This window comes from Pogoniulus pusillus, chromosome 3 (assembly GCF_015220805.1).
Source record: "Pogoniulus pusillus isolate bPogPus1 chromosome 3, bPogPus1.pri, whole genome shotgun sequence".
NCBI classification, from domain to species: domain Eukaryota; kingdom Metazoa; phylum Chordata; class Aves; order Piciformes; family Lybiidae; genus Pogoniulus; species Pogoniulus pusillus.
Window position 1 is genome coordinate 23,707,845 of NC_087266.1, and position 21,270 is coordinate 23,729,114.

The 21,270-nt window shown below is 43.8% G+C and overlaps 1 protein-coding gene across 4 annotated transcripts in view; it reads left to right on the plus strand.

The window, feature by feature from the left end:
• The window catches only part of MTUS2 (microtubule associated scaffold protein 2), a 375,898-nt gene that overhangs the window by 295,453 nt on the left and 59,175 nt on the right, over nucleotides 1-21,270 (plus strand). For all 4 annotated transcript variants that reach the window (XM_064172588.1, XM_064172609.1, XM_064172594.1 and 1 more), the window contains 2 exons: nucleotides 8,945-9,043; nucleotides 13,943-14,151. In XM_064172588.1, the coding sequence (XP_064028658.1) occupies nucleotides 8,945-9,043; nucleotides 13,943-14,151 (308 nt within the window). The remainder of the gene's footprint in view (nucleotides 1-8,944; nucleotides 9,044-13,942; nucleotides 14,152-21,270) is intronic.

Below are 21,270 nucleotides of genomic sequence, written 5' to 3' on the forward strand. Positions count from 1 at the left end.
AATGCCTTGGGAGCCATGTAAAATGGCAGGAAGAGGAGTAGCTCTTTTAACTCCTCAACTAAAGTTGGATGTTCCGAGTCATCCTGGGATGTTCTCTTCTGTCCAAAGAATGGTTTGTTTTGTCAGGTTTATTTTTTTCCTTTAGTTTTCAATATCAGATAAAGAGTCTTTGCTTTCTAATATAGAAAGAAAACAATCAATATCAGATAAAGAGACTTTGCTTTCTAATATAGAAAGAAAACAATCAATATCAGATAAAGAGACTTTGCTTTCTAATATAGAAAGAAAACAATCAATATCAGATAAAGAGACTTTGCTTTCTAATATAGAAAGAAAACAATCAATATCAGATAAAGAGACTTTGCTTTCTAATATAGAAACAATCACTTTTCAGATGAGTAAATGAAATAGTCCATGTCCTTTTTACTTCATATCATATTGACTTTAAATGTGATACAAAGCGAAAAGCAACAAATATGTAGTCTTTCTTCTATGTCTACTTATTTATTCAGTCTTTCAGTATCTCAGAGATCACAAGAGGTAGAGTCTCCAGTTAGACTGCTCTTATTCTACAGAATCCATCAAATTTCCAGCTCGGCTCATTTTGTCTCAAACAAGGCATGCATGGATGTGTCATCACTCACCAAGGACACAACTGATCATGGGTATCAGGAGGAAAGGCAGAAGAAAGCCCAAAGTGGCTCTCTGTTTCTGTGTGTAGCTTACCCTTCCCTGGGTTTTTTTAAACATACAGACTCTATTATTTAGCTGTTAAAATACACCTGAGAACAGCTGGAATCCAACTGAATGCAGTCAGTCCCATTGAACTTTTAATGATATCTACAGCATGTTAGGATTTGTTTTGAAATAAGTATCTGATGTATAATTTGTCAGCAGGTTTTTAGTCTTAAGTATGAAAGCAAATTAAAGCCTGTCCCAATATAACAGCTTTTAAAGTCTCAGAAGGGTACAGGGAAATGCAAGCACTGACTGCAGCAGCTCTTGAGAAAATGCCTCAGATAAACTGTCCTTCCTTCTGGCTCCTAGGCCAGCATTGCTGGAAGAGTGGAGAAGTGGCTTTGTTTGCTGTTCTTCCAAGTGACTGCTGAATGATTCAACATGTCTGGAGTGTTTTGCTTTGTATTAATAATGTGCCCAGGTGGCCAAGAGAGCCAGTGGCATCCTGGCCTGCATCAGGAATGGTGTGGTCAGCAGGAGCAGGGAGGTCATTCTGCCCCTGTACTCTGCACTGGTTAGACCTCACCTTGAGTACTGTGTTCAGTTCTGGGACCCCCAGTTTAGGAGGGACATTGAGATGCTTGAGCATGTCCAGAGAAGGGCAACGAGGCTGGTGAGAGGCCTTGAGCACAGCCCTACGAGGAGAGGCTGAGGGAGCTGGGATTGTTTAGCCTGGAGAAGAGGAGGCTCAGGGGTGACCTTATTGCTGTCTACAACTACCTGAGGGGTGGTTGTGGCCAGGAGGAGGTTGCTCTCTTCTCTCAGGTGGCCAGTGCCAGAACAAGAGGACACAGCCTCAGGCTGTGCCAGGGGAGGTTTAGGCTTGAGGTGAGGAGAAAGTTCTTCACTGAGAGAGTCATTGGACACTGGAATGGGCTGCCCGGGGAGGTGGTGGAGTCGCCGTCCCTGGGGCTGTTCAAGGCAAGGTTGGACGTGGCACTTGGTGCTATGGTCTGGCCTTGAGCTCTGTGGTAAAGGGTTGGACTTGATGATCTGTGAGGTCTCTTCCAACTTTGGTGATACTGTGATACTGTAATAATGATTTTGCCTTTGCACCTTCTGTTTGGTTTGAAGTAGGCTGTGTGTGTCAGTTAGGGAATGTAAATACATTTAAAGAACTGTGCAATTGAGATGCCTTTTCCAAAAGCAAATGCTGTAGCCACACTAAGTATAAGCAAGGATTTTTGCTCACAATTACCTTCTGTGTACAGAAATATGCATTTCTGTATACAAGTATAGCTTTTAAAAGACATGGGAGATTTTTGACCTTAAAGGGGGTGCAAAGTCATATAAAGATGAGTAGTCTGTGTCTTTATTTCTGGCTACTGGAAAGACAACTGCTAGCTCCATTGGCTCCTGTAGTGGAAGGGGTTGGCAGAGTCTTGGAAGCTGTTCTTATTAGTTGTTCCCATTCTGCCAGGAGCCTTTTGGTGGGAGGCTCAGTCCTAAAAGCCCTGATTACATTGCCAGTAAGAAAAAAAAGTCATATATGGGAATTTTGCACGAGGCTAGTTGGAGTTCTGGATTTTCACCACATGGATAACACTAGGAGTCTGAAGTAAATTTTGTTCCTGGTCAGTGCTAATGCACAGTTTAAAAGGTAAATTTTGAACACAATTATGAGAGTGTGCAGGTTCAAGAAGTATAAAATTTGTGGTTCTTCTTTTTTTTTTTAATATAATTGTATTTTACTGGTTTGGTGGTGGTTTTTTTTTGTTATGTTATGATTGTACACATAACACTTAGGGACGTTTCAAAATAAGCACAGCAGTCAAATTATTTCTGAGGTTTTACATGCATCTGGGCCTGCAGTAACAACTGAGATGTTTGTCTTGTTTCCAGAGTTATTGTGGAGTCTCAATCTTTTAACGTACATTACAAACTTTAAGTTACTTCCCATGCACTCCGAGGTAGTAAGTAGCACAATGTCTTGCCTCTTGCTGTGCCATACTCTGCAGTCTAGCCTTATGCTGGTCATCATGCCAATGCCTCTCCTACAGATTTTCTTATCCCTGAAAATCTAGATTTCTGTGAAATGACAAATTTGGAGCCTGAACCTACCTCATTTAAAAATTACTTTTCCCTGCAGGAACTCTTCTGGAAACCAACATGTTCCACTTTTAAACAACCTACAATTACTGTTTCAATACAGAAAAGAAAGAACAAACTCCATTTTTAGAAAAAAACATTTAGTGTTACCTTTTATTTAAGGTCTGATGCCAGAGACGGCTCCTCCCCCAAGATTTCCCTGTGGGTGATGAGCTTAGCAGAACCATAATAGTTTGTTCCTGCAGACTGTCCTTTCTTTTGCCTGCCGTGTGCTTTCTAAACTACTTTGCACTAAGGAGGGCCACAGACAGGCCACCAGAACCCTTCTGCTCATGAATTAGAAGTAGAATAACCACTAGCTCCATGTGCCTTTCCCCCCAGCCCCTTCCCAGCAGGACTGTGCTGTGTACTGGCTTTTCCTTGTTACACTGCCCATCCTCCCTTCCTTGGTTGCTGCACTGCTGTGCCTACTACACCTTAGGAGCTCTCCTAATCTTACAGACTGAAGGAGGGCATTTATCTTTGTTTCACCCCCTTGTTATTACTCCTGCTGTTCTGTCCTTGCCAAGCTACCTATTTGCATCTTTGCTCACAATCTCTTCAGGCTCTGCTAATCTCCCACGTTTCCAGGGCTGACATCTTCCGTGCATCTGCCCCTGATGAGCACCACCATCTGCACCCATGCATAACTCTCACTGTTCTCCATAGACCTCAACTTGCCCTCTACAGAATGCTTGTGGTTGCTGGGCTTCTTTGCTTCTATTCTCTCTTTTCCTACGACTGAGCTCTAACTGGGGAATTGTTTCTTGCTTTGTGCTTAAGTGGCTGAAATAATTTCCCAGGTGTTCCTCATTGACAATGTCTCAGAAACAAACCCTATGAGGAGAGGCTGAGGAAGCTGGGGTTGTTTAGCCTGGAGAGGAGGAGGCTCAGGGGTGACCTTATTGCTGTCTACAGCTACCTGAAGGGTGGTTGTGGCCAGGAGGAGGTTGCTCTCTTCTCTCAGGTGGCCAGCACCAGAACGAGAGGACACAGCCTCAGGCTGCGCCAGGGGACATTTAGGCTTGAGGTGAGGAGAAAGTTCTTCACTGAGAGAGTCATTGGACACTGGAATGGGCTGCCCGGGGAGGTGGTTAAGTCGCCGTCCCTGGAGCTGTTCAAGGGGACGTGGCACTTGGTGCCATGGTCTGGCCTTGAGCTCTGTGGTAAAGGGTTGGACTTGATGATCTGTGAGGTCTCTTCCAACCCTGATGATACTGTGATACTGTGACCTCATTGCTGTCTACAACTATCTGAAAGGACATTGTAGCCAGGTGGGGGGTGGCCTCTTCTCCCAGGCAACCAGCAATAGAACAAGGGGACACAGTCTCAAGTTGTGCTGGGGAAAGTACAGGCTGGATGTTAGGAGGAAGTTCTTCACAGAGAGAGTGATTGGCATTGGAATGGGCTGCCCAGGGAGGTGGTGGAGGCACCGTCCCTGGAGGTCTTTAAGCAAAGCCTGGATGAGGCACTTAGTGCCATGGTGTAGTTGACTGGCTAGAGCTGGGTGCTAGGTTGGACTGGATGATCTTGGAGGTCTCTTCCAACCTGGTTGATTCTATGATTTATATGTCCCTTGTTACTGCTGAAAGCAGTAACACGCTTCCCCTACCTTTGTCTGTTAGACATTTACCATAACAAAATTTACAGAGGAGCTTGGTATATGGCCCATTTGTGCACCATATTTTTATTTTGAAAACCACAGGAAAGCCAAGGCCTCATTGCCACAAAAAAAGTAATGCTTGCTTTTGTAACTATATAAACTTTACCCTACAAAACTACCTCCAGTTTTGTCTCATGGCTTCCATCTCAGGTTGCTTTTGCTTGGTCCATAGTAATTAAATGGTACCATAAAGATATTTTATGTTCTGCTCTGTAGCAACGTAGGGGGCAAACACATGTGTAGTAGGATGCAAACACAGGAAATTGACATCTGTTATTTCACTGTGAAAAGTGTTGATCACAAATGAAAATTATAGCCTCAACATTGTCCAATTTACAAACAGCAGAGAAAATGAAGATGGACCAGAGTAAGACCATGAAGAAGTTCCATTTTTTCTGATCCCTGATGTCTGATGATACATTTACCTATGAACAGTGAGAAAAAGTCAAGGAGGGCCTTAGACTTTATCTTGTGCCATCCTCCCACAAATAGTTGGACACAGGGCTTGTGCGTATGCAGAGTGCTTACAGAGACACTTTGCATGCAACTGCTGAGAGGTGATGCTGAAAAATAGGAAGCTCAGCTTCTGGTGCATGGCAAATGCTGTGTCTGCAGCTTGCTCTTTGCAAGTCCTGCTTCAGAGAGGAGTGGAAAGGTGAATGATGCATTAAATACAAGCCTGATACAGCAACTGTGACTACCTGGGGCTTTGAATAGGGCAGAAAATCAGTCATCCAGTAAGTATCCCTGAAGATTATGATCCCCATATGAAATGATCCATCTTCTCTGCTACCAAAATAGCCAGATCACATTTGCAGCAAGCAAAATAGAAGATAGTGTCAGCTTTTGGACTGCCATTGTCTTTAAGCACAACCAAGAAAATATGGATTTGTCTTCCTGCTTCAGATATTTCAGTTTCTGTCAGGCATTTCCCTACAAGTTGTCTATAAACACACTCAGGAGAGAAGAAAAAGTTAATAGGGCAAACATTGTTTTTCCTTTATGACAACTGGTTTGCCTTAAATCCCTTTTCCTGTGTATCCAGGGGCCGTGACACAGTACTGCGGGCTAAAATACATCCCCCAACAAACAGTAACAGTAAAAAAGGAAAACAAACATTAATGTCTCCAATATTTGCCTTTTCTTGCTGTTCTTTCTTACTTTCCTGGTGGGTCTGTTCTGCATGAAAGCTTGAGGCTGTGGCTCTCACACCATGGGCAAACCAGCAGGGCATGGCTTTCATGTTACTGCACTCAGCATGGTCTCCAGAGCTATTTTGATGGGAGTTATAGGTGGGGAGGAGGGGTGAGCTGAGCTTGGGTGGCCGCTCTGGTTTTCAGATGAAGTTGTGTCTCTCTAGTACAAGAGGCAGTTAGTGAGTGCAAAGCTTGGACAACTGACAGACCATCTTGAGCCCCAAAACAGAGAACTCCAGTGGTGGGAGGAATAATACTGGATGCTGAGTTTCCTCCTAACAGAATGTCCTGGGTTTGGGCTGATCCCTCCCCCGGGAAGAAAATTCACAACACAAACCCCCCTACTTTTTGAAAGTCAGGGAAAGATGAAATTGTATTTTCTTATAATATAAGTATAACAATGTAAAGAGAAATAATAACCAGAGAAGGAAGGAAGGGAAAAAAAAAACCAATACAATAACCTTAAGGGAGATGGGGAAGGGGTCAAGTGGCAGCGAAGCAGCAGAAGCAGCAGTAGCCAAAACAGCAGCCGGGGAAGATAGGCGAAGCTGCAGCAGCCGAAGCCAGCGGGAGAAGGGGCAGAACAAGCTGTGCTTCTAGACATTAAGTTCTTGATGCTCCAATGAAATTATATTAATTTATCTATTGTTGCCATTTATGTGGCCTATCCCTGGAATGTTCATCTCTCCCCTATGTCTGAACTAGAGGATCAGCTCAAACGGCCACACAGAAAAATTAAAGGAATAAGAAAAGCTAGCACAGAGTTTCTGGAGGTTGTAAGCCAAGAGCCCTGGGGCATCCTGATGTTAATGGGAAGAATTGGTGGTTGCAGAAAAAAAGGGTAAATGCAGAGGTCAGGAGTAATCTGGAAAGCTACAGAGAGAGGAGGAAGGTCAGGCAGCCTGGCACATTATTGTGAATAGGAGGAAAAGAGCAGAGACTCAAGACAGGAAATTTATAAAAAATATAAATTTCAGCTTTGTTTACAATTGGCTTCACCTTCCTTGCAACCCAATCCAAAATTAGAGCTTCGGGTGTTTGGTTGTGAGTTTCTTTCACAGTAACAGTTACAAATTACTGGAGAAAACAGTATTTGGAAAAGATGCACCCAAAACTTTAAATACTCCACTCATAAAAGAACTCCCTGGGCACTAAGGAATATAGAAACACTCACAAACACCATTTGCTGGTTGTGTGAAATTCCTGTTGAAGTCCCATTTTAGTGGAGAATTCTCCTAAGTGCTGAGGCTGTTGAGTCCACATGGGAGGATAATGTCATCGACAAAATAACCTCCCACAGAGCCTAGGAACCTGAGACAAAGAGAGTTCTTCTCTGCTACTTTCCCATTTTATGCAGCTGAGTTCAAGTTTGTCACACATCACAAAAGAGAGCATTCCAAGACCAAAGAGACAATGCAACTCAGACCCAGAAATAGATAATCATCAGTTTCTCTAGCTTGTCCCCTGTGCGGGGTCTTTGTCTTACTGTGCCTGGCAGGGAATGTGGCTTGGGGGAACAGTCTTATGAGTCTACCAACCTGTGGCTCTTGGGGGAAAGTGTCTCAGCCTGGTCCCCTCTATCTCAGCTTCTCTCAGACGGTTCCATAGGCTGGGGAGGGGCTGTGGATCAGGACTACCATGCACATGCCTGAGTCATAGATGAGAATGAACCAGGTATTGGTTCAGCCTTGTGGACAGCATGGCCGTGCTGTGTCCTGTGCCGGCACAGCGTGTGGTAGGTTTGTGCACCCAATGCACTGCACCTCTTTGGCACATACCACACAGGCAGAGACCTACTTTCCTGTCTGGGGTGCCATATCCAGTACACCCCTGACACATCCTGCCTGGTTCTGCACAACTCTGTCTCTTGCCTGTACCGGACCATCCTGGGAAAGCTGGTCACCAGAAAAAGCAATTTACAAACCTGGAAAAAAGTTGATAGAGCAGGACCCTGCAGATAACTTAAGCCAGCTTTGCATATCTCCTATTTTAGCTGTGGGTTGCAGGCCTTTATCATTTGAGAATCAGCCAGAACAGCTGACTTGACTTGGCTCACAGGTGTATCCTAGACTATAAGCATCACACTCAGTAGAAAGGGGAAAGTTAGCTGAAGAGAAGGGAGCATTCTGTTAAAGCATTCAGCTTGGGTGTCTGGCTTGGGCCCCTTCTTGTACTTCACTTCTTGCCTTTAAGGGCTGCCTCCCTTTATCTTGTGAGTGCTGCACTTTTCTGGGCTTCATATAAATGTATCTGTTTTGTATTGACATTGTTATTAATTTGGCTATTTAATTAAATCTGTTTTCATTTCAACCTGTTGGTCTTTTCTCCTTTTCCTGATTCCTGTTCTGTGCTGGGAGGGCCTCATCAGGTGATAGAGTAACTGCTGTTGTTTAGCCCCAGACACAGTGCAGTCCTACTCAGTTTCACCTCCAGCCCACACTGAGGATGCACAGCAAAGCAGGGCTTAGAACAAATAGGATGGGTTGACTGTGGAGCTGTGCCTTAATGGTGTTTGTCACTGTGTAGATGACTGGAGAACCAATGCAGTGTGTAAGGCCAGCTTCTGATGTTTTTCAGTGCTGTCCCTGTTAGCACAGGCGTGTGTGCACATTCATGTATGCAGAAGTGGCAGGTTGGCATCTAACACAGAAGTATTATGTGGCATCTTTGTGTGAATCTCTGAATGTGTATTGATGGAATACGTAGTTTTGCCCTTCTGGTATGTATCTTAGTGACATAGTTCAGGGGAGAGCTTCAAGGACGACTGAAGGACTCAATCACCTCCCCAATGGAAAGAGACTGAGAAACCTAGTGCTGTTTAGTCTGCAGAAGACTGAGAGGAGATCTAACCAATGTATATACATATCTGAGGGGTGGGTGTCAAGTGGATGAGGCCAATCTCTTTCCAGCATTCAGAAGCTATAAGACAAGGAACAACAGCTACAAACTGGAACACAGAAGGATTCACCTTAACACAAGGAGAAACTTCTTTATGAGGGTGACAGAGCATTGAAACAGGCTGCCCAGAGAGGTTGTGGAGTCTCTCTGGAGACTTTCAAAACCCACTTGGATGTGTTCCTCTGTGAACTACCCTCGGGGAACCTGCCTTGGCAGGAGCATTTGTACTCAATGATCTCTGGAGGTCCCTTCCAACCTCTAAAGTTCTGTCATAATTGCAAACAATTATTATGTGAATTTCTTTCCAACTCAACTCCCTTTCCCCCCCCCCCCCCCCCTTTTTTTTTTTTCTCTAAACCAGGTGTAAAGAAAGAAGTACCAAAAGATCAGGATGCTAGCAGACCAGCTGTCGCCTCTCCTAAGAGATCAGCAGTAACAGCTACCAAGCTCCATTCGCCAGGTATTTATGAATGCAAAAGCACTGTTTTTGGGAAGATGTAGACTTGTTGAGTTTGCATCTCTTGTTAATGCACTAAGCTCAGAGAACCACTACTGTTAAGTGAAGTGTCTGAGGTGAATTCAGCTGAATACAGAAGGATTTCTCATACCCATGCATGAGCTAAACAGACTTTTCTTCATTACAACCATGCAATCATCTCTCCTTCAAAACAAAGAGTTGTTGCTATTACATGTTTAAGAGCACAGAGGTGTATTTTGTGTCATTGTGATTCTCTTTTGTACAAAAGAGAACAAATATAATGAAATGACATGCAGAGGCACTATATTTTCTGGGATATTTCTATGCATAACTGGAAAAGGGATTATCTGTAGAAATAATCCTCAGAGTGCTCCTGGAGCATTGTCAACTTACCTGTCAATATTGGGCACAAACACGTGGGTTTAGTATTTCTAAAGAATAGCTTTGTTTATTGTAAATAACTTATTTCTATTTGTATCTGTTAAGAAATGTGTAGGGTACCTAAAGGGTTTTGTAAGGGCAGCCATTGGCTGATCTAAACGCTGCAGAAATAAGTGGATGTGGTCCCCCTGATTTAATTGTGCTTGCTCTTTATTGTTTGTTCTATTGCTTTATATTCAGACTTTAATTAAATTATGTAAATGTCATCTCTACAGCTATATGATACTTGAGTTATAATTATGGGTGGGTGAAACTCTGTATTTCTTCATTTGGTACACTACAAAAGATGTAGAACAGCTCTTAGACTCCTACAATTTGCATCAAGAATCTCTTCATGTTTACTAAACTCAATCTCTATTCTTCTTTCTATGATAAAAGATGATTTAAAAGATGAATTTAACACTGTCCTCTGAATATGATTCTGAGGCTGTTTTGCACCTGGTGAGATCACCAAGAGAGATCCAAAGAAAAATTTATTGCAGAGAGTGCAAGATGAGCAGCTCACCAGTGTTTATAGCAGTGGGAGTCCTATTTAAACACCAGCACTGATTGTGGCTGTAGCAGCAGTACAGATGATTTGCTTCCCCACTAGAATTAGAAAGCAAAATGGAATATAAGACAATACAAATATGCCTAAGGAGGCCTGCATTTCTACAGGTGACTTGATTTTCAAGGCTTAAATTTTTGGTATATCTAATTCATGAGACCTCAAAAGTTTGTTCATCCTCATGAGAGGATGAGTGACTGCCCTCTCTCTATCAGACTGATTCAGAAGTTCTTAGGAGTGGCTGTCTGAAATTATGATAACCTAAAGTCACTAAGTATCAAATGGAAATCAATCTTATCTTGATTCACTTTTTAAACTAGCTTTTAAAGTTCTCTGAAATAGAAGAAATATCAATAACAAAGCAATAAAAGCAATCTTCTCACCTAGCTAATAATTTCACAAAAAAATCAAAGCAGCCATTGAATAAGAGAAGGAGTGAGTGTAGCTGAGGCTAAGAGGCAGTAGCATAGGATGCCATTTTGCCAGGAGGATCCCAAACTCATGTGGCATTTACACTTCATGCTAGGAGAGCATGTTTGTTCTCAGGTAACTCTACCACAGCTACACGTGGCCATGGAACAGGGTTTAAAATTTGAGTTCTGTTTCTAGATTGTTTTCCCTGCTACTGGCTTCTTGTCAGGTAATTCCTTTGAATTAGTTGTGATTTTTTTACTGTTGTACAGTTTTGTTAGCCTTGAATCTGATGTTTTTAATTTGGACCTGTCTTCCTGAAGACTTTCACAGGAGCTTTGAGACGCAAGATCTTGTAGGAATCTCAATTTTATCTGTTGAAACCATACCCATCCTGAAACCTGTGTATAGGAGCAGGTGTGCATAGGTGCATATAGCTGTCCAACTATAGTTTGATGGTTGGAGTTGATGATCTTGAAGACCTCTCCCAACTGAAACATTTACATGATTCTAGGCAGGCGCTCTCCTTTTGCTCTGTTGCAAGATGGTGCTGTCTGTTTCTGACCTGTTTACTCTATGGATTACTTCAAGAGGATTGATAGCAAGCAATTTCCTCTTTCCTTACAAAATTAGTGGGAAGTCCTCAGTCAAAAAGCAAATAAATTGCATTCCCCATCTAAATCCTCACGGACTGTGTTAATTATGAGTATATACTTGCTACGTCTCCTTAGTTCAAACACTCAAGTAGATAAAAAGACCTAGGGGTTTTGAAGCTGATCAAAGCGGGGCAGTGACTTCAGCATACACTGGGTCTTCCCCCCTGGTCCCACCATCAGCAAAAAGGACATTCAGGATCAGGGCCAGCATCATTAATATATACTCTGCTTTGTGCAGAGAAACAGAGAAGAGACATCAATGGCAGAATGAGCTTAGCAAGCTGCTTTTCAGACCAAAATGAACCAAGGAATTCAGATTTATCCCTGAGGAGAATAGCACAGTTTAATTTACAAGGACAGCTTATAATACTGACAAGGACAACATAGAGATGTGCATTTCAAATGTTCCAGTGAACAGGAAAACCAGAGAGATACAAGACAAAACAACCTGACAGGTTTCTGTTTAAATTAAAACTGGACTGATTTCAAAGGCTTCCTCCTACACTTCTCTCTCTGCCTTCTGTTGTAGCATCACTATGCTGCCTAAACAACTTGAGATTTTTTTACTAAAGAGGAAGATATTTATGGATGTTGCTTTTTATGAATATCACCTTTTGTGATGATACTTCCTGCCCAGTTAAGAGCTCCTTTAAATAAATGGAGGAATCTGAAAAAGTATCAGAAAGGTTTTTTGGCTTTAACTGATACAAAAATGGATAAAGGTCAATAGCTATACTGGCTGAACTCTCTTGTAACAAAAAGTCATCCTTTGACACCCCATATTGTATTACTTGGGCCTTGCAACATCATGGAGTTTGTCTTGACATACTGTGAAACCTCTATGCAAATGCAAGCCATGGGCACAAAGAGCTTTAAAGGCTGTTTTGCACTTGTGGCTCTTCTCAGTGGAGACATGAGAGAGTATCTCTGCTGAAGCTAGCTCCCTGTGAGCTTAGCCTGGAATAAAAATGTAGTCAAACAGGTTGGAAGATATGGTCCCAGTGTCTCCACACAAGTTGGGGATCTAAAAAAAACTAGGTCTCATGGGCTATTACTCCAGCAAAGACATGCTACTTCTCTGCCTGATTCAGAGTAAAATTGCCCTAAGGATACACTTGCACACCCAGGCTGCGGTCTTAAAGATCTAAAATATCTTAGAGCTTATCTGCCAAAATTACCTCTGGGTGGTGCTCTGCTTTACAAATTGGCTCAAACTCATACCATCAGATGCATCTCTGTGAAGGGATTATTCTGGTCTGTAGGAAAGGAGGTGAGATCCATGGCAGAAGACTCTCTCCTGTTACATTCATTGCTGAGGACTGGTTGGAGACATTTCTGTACTACTCTTCAGGAACTGTATACTACAAGAGAAACTTTTTTTCCCCATGTTCTTGTATACACAAGCCTTTCTGTTAGTACAGAAATGGTTGCTTGTCTTCCACATAGAGACCAATGTCTACCATCTCTAGTAACACATGGGAACAAGGTATCCGACTCCATTCTCTCCCTCTTTCTTACTGACCTACCTCCTAGTCTAAAAGCTTGAGACTAGTGGGAGGAGTTGGGGAAGAAAACCCAGAGATTTCTGGTCAGTATACAGAAATGAGCTAAAGAAAGCATCAGCAGAGGGCAAACTGAGGATAGAAAAAAGAATTTCAGTTGTGCGAAAGTATTGCCCAGCTGACCACAAATGTTTGCAGAGTTCTCAGAAGGCTAAGATAAAGACAAAACAGGTTGTCCAAGTAGTGGCTTTGATGCTACCAAAACACTGCCCCTTCTTACCTCATCCTTATGTATATCCAGAGAAATGGACAGTTAAGCAGGATATGAACTTAGCTTAGGATGAAAGCCTCACTTCTCTTATTTATCATGAGTAAGCTTTAATTCATGGTGCCATTCATGTGAATATGACACAGTTTCAGCTGATATCTTGACTATAAGCTACACTAGTGGTTTTATGTCTTTATACAGAATCAGGTTTGCTTCAAGCCAACTCAGAGCACAGAGTAGGAGCCAGAGTCTGTCTGGACTCCTTTTTGTGGGCAGGCCATATAGTGATTCTAGCATGACCAATGGTGCAGAGAGAGTGTGACCATACAGACCCAACGGTGTAGTCAGCATTACATGGTACATGGTGGCATTTCTGTACATTTATGTGTTTGTATTGCAGCTTTACAAGTGTTGTGAAGGGTAGGGCAAGGTAGATTACAATATTGTTGATAAAAAGAAATAGTGATACTCCCATAGCAAGCAGTCCATGCTGTGTTTGCATTCAGCCCTGCACTGTCCCATTTGGAAGCAAAAGAAAATCTGCAAAGACAAAGGAAAGCTGGCACCTCTGTTAGCTCACCAAGTTTGGGGCTCAGGTGGCTGAAGAAATCATGTGTGTGTAGAGTGTAAATGCAATCCAGCTGGTTTCCATGTGCACAACAGGATACAGTGAACCTCCACCTGGAAGTGCCCATTTCTCTCACTGCCATTTAGGAGAGTTCAGCATCCCATGTCAAGATGCAGACTTCTGTTCTTGCAGGTGTCCGAAACAGGTGAGATGAATCCTTCCTCTGACAACCTCAGTTCTCAGTAAGACACTCTTAATAGAGCTTTTCTCAACTTGTAGGAGATCTTCAGGCTCAGAGCTTTGCCCCCTAGTGAAGAACATTTTGCTTTACTCTTTCATTTTTTGAAAGTCATTACAGATATTTGTGACTGCTGCAAACTTTTTTTTGTTTTATAGGGCTGAGTCCAAAGGCCTTAGAAACCCATAAAAATGATGTGCATACATATAAAGTAAGAGACCCTGATGGTCTATCCCTGTCTCCGTTGTAGGACATCCCAAGCAAAGATCAACCACTCCAAAGAACGGATTCTCCCCTAAACCAGGAGAAAGTCGAGATGCTGAAAAGCAGTTCATTCAGAGACTGAAGGACAAGTGTGATGAGCAGTCCCGGCAACTGAGCAGCATTCAGGATGAGCTTAAAAGGGCCATCTATGGCTTTGATGTCTTTGCTGTAACAACACAGCACTTTTTCAGGCAGGTAAGTGCAATGGATGCCTTTGACCATTGGAAGGATACTTTACACCAGTCGCTTCCACAGTCATTGAAAATTTGTTCTTGGGAGCAAAGCATTCAATTTTTTTTGCAACTGTTATTATGAAGAGGGAATGGTTATTTGATGCCATGTGTCTGAGGATCAGAGTTCAGGAACATGGAGGAGCAATAACTGTGACTGAGGCATTTGTGAGAAGCACAGTGTGGTTTCAGGATTGTTTTTAAGAGTGAAGCAGATGTATGGATTTAGTAGTCCCATCCCGACAGCTACTGCTGAAACGGAAAGTGTAGCTGAGATATAGTTGTGAGCAAATGCAAAAGCAATCCGTACATTTAGTAAACCAAAGGTGCTGGGTGAAGAAGATTTAGAATCATAGAATCAACCAGGGTGGAAGAGACCTCCAAGATCATCCAGTCCAACCTAGCACCCAGCCCTAGCCAGTCAACTAGACCATGGCACTAAGTGCCTCATCCAGTCTTTTCTTGAGGACCTCAAGGGACGGTGCCTCCATCACCTCCCTGGGCAGCCCATTCCAATGCCAATCACTCTCTCTGGCAAGAACTTCCTCCTAACATCCAGCCTATACCTCCCCCAGCACAACTTGAGACTGTGTCCCCTTGTTCTGTTGCTGGTTGCCTGGGAGAAGAGACCAACCCCCACCTGGCTACAATGTCCCTTCAGGTAGTTGTAGACAGCAATGAGGTCCCCCCTGAGCCTCCTCTTCTCCAGGCTAAACAACCCCAGCTCCCTCAACCTCTCCTCACAGGGTTTATGTTCTCACAGCATTTTTCTGCTGTTCCTGTTCACCACAGATCAGACAGTGTCCCCCTTACAGGTGTGCAGGATCCTGAAGATGTTAGAGTAACATTATCTCAGCATTTAGGAGATTGCCTTCAGCAGGTACAGAGAACATAAAGAAAATGCCAGTGATTAGAGAAACTTATATATTCACTTCACCTGAGACAAAATGAGCAAAGTTTAAAAGATGACCACAGTAACCACAAAGGACTTGTAGGTATTGCTTGTTTCAAAAGCCATTTAGGCATGTAGGAAATCTAGCTGGGCTCTGAGGTCCAGAACAGGTTCCTCTGATGACCATTTATTTTGTTCCAATACCAAGTTACACTGGTGTGGTCAGCAGGAGCAGGGAAGTCATCCTGCCCCTGTACTCTGCACTGGTTAGACCACACCTTGAGTACTGTGTTCAGTTCTGGGCCCCCCAGTTTAGGAGGGACATTTTGATGCTTGAGCGTGTCCAGAGAAGGGCAACGAGGCTGGTGAGAGGCCTTGAGCACAGCCCTACGAGGAGAGGCTGAGGGAGCTGGGATTGTTTAGCCTGAAGAAGAGGAGGCTCAGGGGTGACCTTATTGCTGTCTACAACTACCTGAGGGGTGGTTGTGGCCAGGAGGAGTTTGCTCTCTTCTCTCAGGTGGCCAGCACCAGAACGAGAGGACACAGCCTCAGGCTGCGCCAGGGGAAATTTAGGCTTGAGGTGAGGAGAAAGTTCTTCACTGAGAGAGTCATTGGACACTGGAATGGGCTGCCCGGGGAGGTGGTGGAGTCGCCGTCCCTGGGGCAGTTCAAGGCAGGATTGGACGTGGCACTTGGTGCCATGGTCTAGCCTTGAGCTCTGTGGTAAAGGGTTGGACTTGATGATCTGTGAGGTCTCTTCCAACCCTGATGATACTGTGATACTGTGATACTGTGGTGTCCAAACTGCTTTGTAGATCAGGCACCCCTGAGGTTTGGGTAATATCCTTGATTACTTGCTTGTCTGCTTTTGGAAGAAAGAAGACTAAACTTCCAGTATTAAAAGGGTGAAAGAAAACTTAAAAAAGAAACACTGATTCAAACAATCTTCGCAAAGTCTGAAACACTTTGTTCACTTTTTTTTCATTATTATTAGTGGGAAAGGTTACCTTTGAACAAATACTGTAGTTCACACTTTTCCCTAAGTAGGAGCTGATCTTGCCAGAGGGAGCTTCACTCAACTGGAAAAAAAAAAAAAAGCCAGGAAATTTTTTAAAAGTACTAAATATTTTAAATGCCTTCTCAGGGGATTTTCCTTCTCTTTAGTCTTGATATTTCTGGGCTTGATGGACATTTGAAAAGCTGGGGATTTTGTCTTCTTTTTTTCTTTTTTAAAGTTGACTGTGGAGTGTCCTTGATTAAAGCAGAGGGAAACAAAAAAGGGCAGAGCAGTGTCTACTCAGCTTTGTCTGTGCTGTCCACTGGGGAGAGATTTTTCATCTCATGTCTCACTCACAATTTGCTGAAGGAAATCTGAAAGCTTGGGCATATCTCCTTCTTCTCCTCTGGATATGTTTTAAGTGAGAGCAGCTTCTGCAGCTGAGATTTGGGATGGCTCTCATCCCACTGGTGCGTGTTAGATTGGTCCTGAGGATGCCTCCTTAATTGGACACCTCAGGGGAATTTATTAAGTGAAATCCTTTCCAGGTCCTGACTGAGCATAGCTGCACCTTATGTTCCCAATTCATGTGCACTATCAGGCCAGCTAGGGGGTTGCAGTAATGCTGCTCTGAATGCCTGTGGAATTTAAGTGCCTTCAGGCTTGTGAAAGATTAGATGTAGGGTTTTTTTCTTCAGATCTACTAGTGGACTTGCTTACCTATGTTCATCTTGGTTGTCTAGTCCCTTCTGGGCTTGACTGGCCTCCCTGGAGTATACATGTCTGGACATTCAGTGCAGGAGCCATTTAAAATTGACCCCTCAGACAAAGACACTCCTGGCTTCTCTGCCTGATGAGCTGCCAGCGTGAGCCAAACAGTTGCCCAATAGGCACTCAGATGTGGTACCTACATTAGGAGGTCAGTTGTTTCAGGCTCCATTTTTAGTGAATGGAGGCAGCTCAGCACTTCCAGAAGAGTTTTTACAGCACCAAAAATGCAGAAATCTGGATTTCTGCCATGGGTATTTACTCATCTCCAGGGCGACCGAGCCTGCTTCACTTTTAAATTCAATGCCTAAGTTGAAAGCCCACATGTAAGTGGGGTGATCTGGGTCTACTCAAGCAGTTGTGCAATTGGGTAGTCTGTTGTGTTGCAACATAGACACAGATGTCCAAGGTCTTGGGTGTCATTTGAAAATACAATCTGTAGATGTTTTCTGAGATGGCATTATTGTTTGAAAACTCCAGCAGGATTCCATTGGCTGGCTTTGAGAGAGGGCAAGCATGGAAAAAGAAACCTTTCCAACAATAACAATAATATGTGTGTTTCTGGAAGCCTGCAGGCCAAAGGGTTGAAGTCTGAGTAGAACTGCAGTTTGGCAAGGGAATAGTACTTGTTCAGGAGCAAGGTGGGGCCTTATTCTGCAGAAGTTTGGTGCTGGTTTGTCCCGCTGGCAGTTCTAATCTGCTCAGCCAAGGGGACCAGTCCTACTTTATGCTAGAGTCTCTTTAGGCACATAGTCACCCATAGCCTCATTTTAGTATGTCTCTCCTTACACCACACTAAAATAGTGCCCCAAACAGATTTTTTTCTGAATTTGAACTAAATACCATTGGAAAATGTGCTCCCAGGCAGTGAGGATCGGACTAAGTCTTAAAAGCAATCAAGGGAAGAGTGTTTTGCTCACAGGTAGGAAGGAGTCTGCTCAGGTCTGTGGCTCCCATTTCTTGCTCACAGTGCTTGTTCTCTCCCCAAAGCTGAGGAAAGCATCAGTGCAAGTGACCCAATAGACATGTTTGGCTGAAGAAAGAGAATGTCAATATGCAGTCAAGAATGTTTGCCCACACTGGCAGTTTCTTGGCGTGCTTCTCGCAGCAGCCTGGAGGTTGCCTAACCTTTTTCTTAGCGTTTTGTTGGATTTGTTTTCTGGTTGTTGCAGGCTACTGCTAAATTGTATCCTGCAATCCATATCTCTTTCTCATCTTGTTCTTGAAAATGCTCCTAATAGCCAAGATTCATTTAAGACACATCAAAGAGTGCTCTACATGTGGCAGTACTTAACACAGACCCATTAAATGACAGCGGAACACATTTGCTGTCTTGGGAAGAAACCTCAGCAGGTTCATGGCCGAGGTGGTGGACTGTGATGGTTTGGGTGTTCCCCACCCCACCCCCACCCCACTTTAGAAATCACCCAGACTAGTCTTAGCCGGCTCTGGGAATATAAATGAAGCTATTTATTTACAGCTGGCACAATATACAAGCAGATATTTACAGTATATACAGTTATAGACAGAAATAGACAAGGTAAAAGTAATACAGAAACACAACTGCCCTCCCAGAAACCTGAGTCCCCAGGAGGGGCTCTCAACCACCCCTGCACCTTCCCCCTGCCCCTCTCAACCTTACCCCAGTCCTAAGGAAGAATAGAGGTTCAGCCAAGAGGTTAAGAAGCAAAGGTGAGTGGAAGGTGAGGTTAGGGAGATGCAGCTCAGTCAAAGCCCAAGGCAGAGTGTGAGACGAAATGGCAAGAGTGTTATCTAATGTTTTCATTTCTCCTTCAGCAAGACTGTGAGGGGAGCAGACATCACCACTGTTTTCCTTTCACAGCCTATGACCTAGTTCTTCTCACCAAAGCATTCTAGCCTGCTTCAAACTAGCACATGGACAAATTAAAAATCCAAAGCAGCGGTTCTGACATAAGTTATGAAAAGTAATGGTTGCATTGTCTGTGGATGGCTTTTAATTGCTATTTCATGATCAGATTCATTAGCTGAAGCCCTCAGCTAAGCATGCATGACTCCTGTCTTTGTAAACTGCTTCAAACTTGTTCTGAAAGAGAAGAGCTGGGGTTTGTCTTTAGTGTTGGTTCATCAGATCAGGACCACCCTTTATGCTGAGAGGTACCCCAAAATGGACAGGTGTGAGCTGGAGTGATTTGTGAAGAGGAGACCATGCAAGCGTTTTAGAGCGGAGACTACGCATAGCTGGTTCCGACTCGGGTGGCTGCTGCCCTGAGCCGGTGTCCAGTGCTGGCCGAGCTCTCCCCCGTGGCAGTGGTAACAGTGCCATCTAGAGGACTGTGCCACCGGCTGGCACACTCGGCAGGGCGAAACTTGGCCGTGAACAACCGGAGGAGAAAAATCGACTTTGGCGTCGCCGGACGCCTCGGAGCAGATGTGTTTGTGCTGAGGACTGTCGTGGCTAAACTGCTGCGAGGCCCTGGAGTACTGGGATGATCCCTTTCTGCCGGCACAGCGTGCCCGAACAGCTGGAAAGCACCGTCCAGTTAGCGAGTTCTGGCCCCGAAATGTCAAATTAGCACAGGTGAGGGCAAAGGATCTTTTCTGGGCTGCAGACCCCGAGGGTGGGATCAGCTAAGAGAAAGGGTTCTGCTGGGATGGTCTCCATGGGTACGGAGAGGTTTCCAGAACTGCAGCACAGCCTTGTGCTGGAGTCTTCATCACAAGAGGGAAGACTGCTCAGGACAGGTCCCAGCACAGAAGCACAGTTGGATCAGTTAGGAATGGGGGAACCACCCAAATGCCCTGACTGGGACAGCAATGCAGTACTTGGTAGTATCCCAGAACTCTGTGTCAACCAACATGGGAAAAGGTGTGTGTGCTAGTCTGAAGCAGGCTAGAACGTTTTGGTGAGAACTAGATTACAGGCTGCGGAAGAAAAACAATGGTGATGTCTACTTCACTCATAGGCTTGCTGAGATGTATAGGAACAAGAAATAAAAACATAGATAACCACTCTCGCTGGGGCTGCTGGCTGAGCTGCATCTCTAACCTCACCCTCCATTTTCTTCTCTAATCCACTTTGCTTCCTAACCCCTTGGCCGAACCTTTATTCTTCCTTAGGACTGGGGTAAGGTTGAGAGGAGGTAGGGGGAAGGTGCAGGGGTGGTTGAGAGCCCCTCCTGGGGACTCAGGTTTCTGGGAAAGGAGTTGTGTTTCTGTATTACCTTTTACCTTGTATATTTCTGTCTATAACTGTATATACTGTAAATATCTGCTTGTATATTGTGCTAGCTGTAAATAAATAGCTTCATTTATATTTCCAGAGCTGGCTGAGTCTAGTCTGGGTGATTTCTAAAGTGGGGCGGGGGGGGGGCAGGGAACACCCAAACCATCACATCTTTTATTTTGGTGCCCAAAGTGGCCTAGAAACATAACTGTGTGTCACTAGTAGCCAGCATGTGTTTGCCTCTACGCCTTAGCATGGGTTACTCTCATATGGGTATACAATGCACACCTTCCAGACAAGCATGCAGCAGCATCCTGCACAATCTAGTATGGACAAGAAAAACCTTTTCCTCCATTCAAATAACTGCAATATCTGTGTACTTAGATGTATTTTTCAGAATAATGTTCCTGTCCCATGAATGGACAATATGCCACCCAGTGCCATGTAACCACCTTGTCCAAAGCCTAATGACCTCTTGTCTTAGAGGCAAAATTGGTTGCATTAGTTATAAGTTGCTTGGCACTTCCCACCACTTCCTCCAAACCAGTAATTTGGGCTAACATTTCAAGGCTGAGCTGCAAACTGTACATGTTCACAACTGTCTCTGAGAATGAGTTTAAGAGGAATATATCTATTCTTTTATACCTGATGGTGCTACAGTGTTAAGAAGCCAGCACTCATCAGAAGGACTGACCTTCTGGCTTTCAGGGGTACTACTTCCCCATCATTTGCAAAATATGTTAGAACTTAGCCCAAAACAGTCCTAAGAGAAGTGCCAGTCCTCCCTCATGGCTATTACAGCTTGGCTAGATGTCCTGTATTTAGCAAGTTCAGTCTTTGCTCCTTTGCTGGAGACCAGAGCAGCCAGAACAACTCAGTCTTCATTCTGCATACTGGAAGAAATCAGTTTTGGACTCGACAAATTCTGAGAGCTTAGGGATATGAATCAAAACCATTCTATTGCAGGGCAAATGAAACACTTTGTTTACATAAAAGGAAATAAAATTAGGAAGAAGCTTTGTCGTAATTTAGGGCTTTCTAAACTGCTTTTTCAGTAGAAATGTATTTGGTGTTGGGGCTACTGGTTAGAGTCAAACAGAGCAGTAGGAATTGAGAGGTGCTCCTTTACTTGGGAGCTCTATAATGTGGCTGCTTTGGGACCTGTGGGACATTCACACGTGGTTGATCTGCCAAAGGAATGGCTCAGGATTTGTGAAATGAA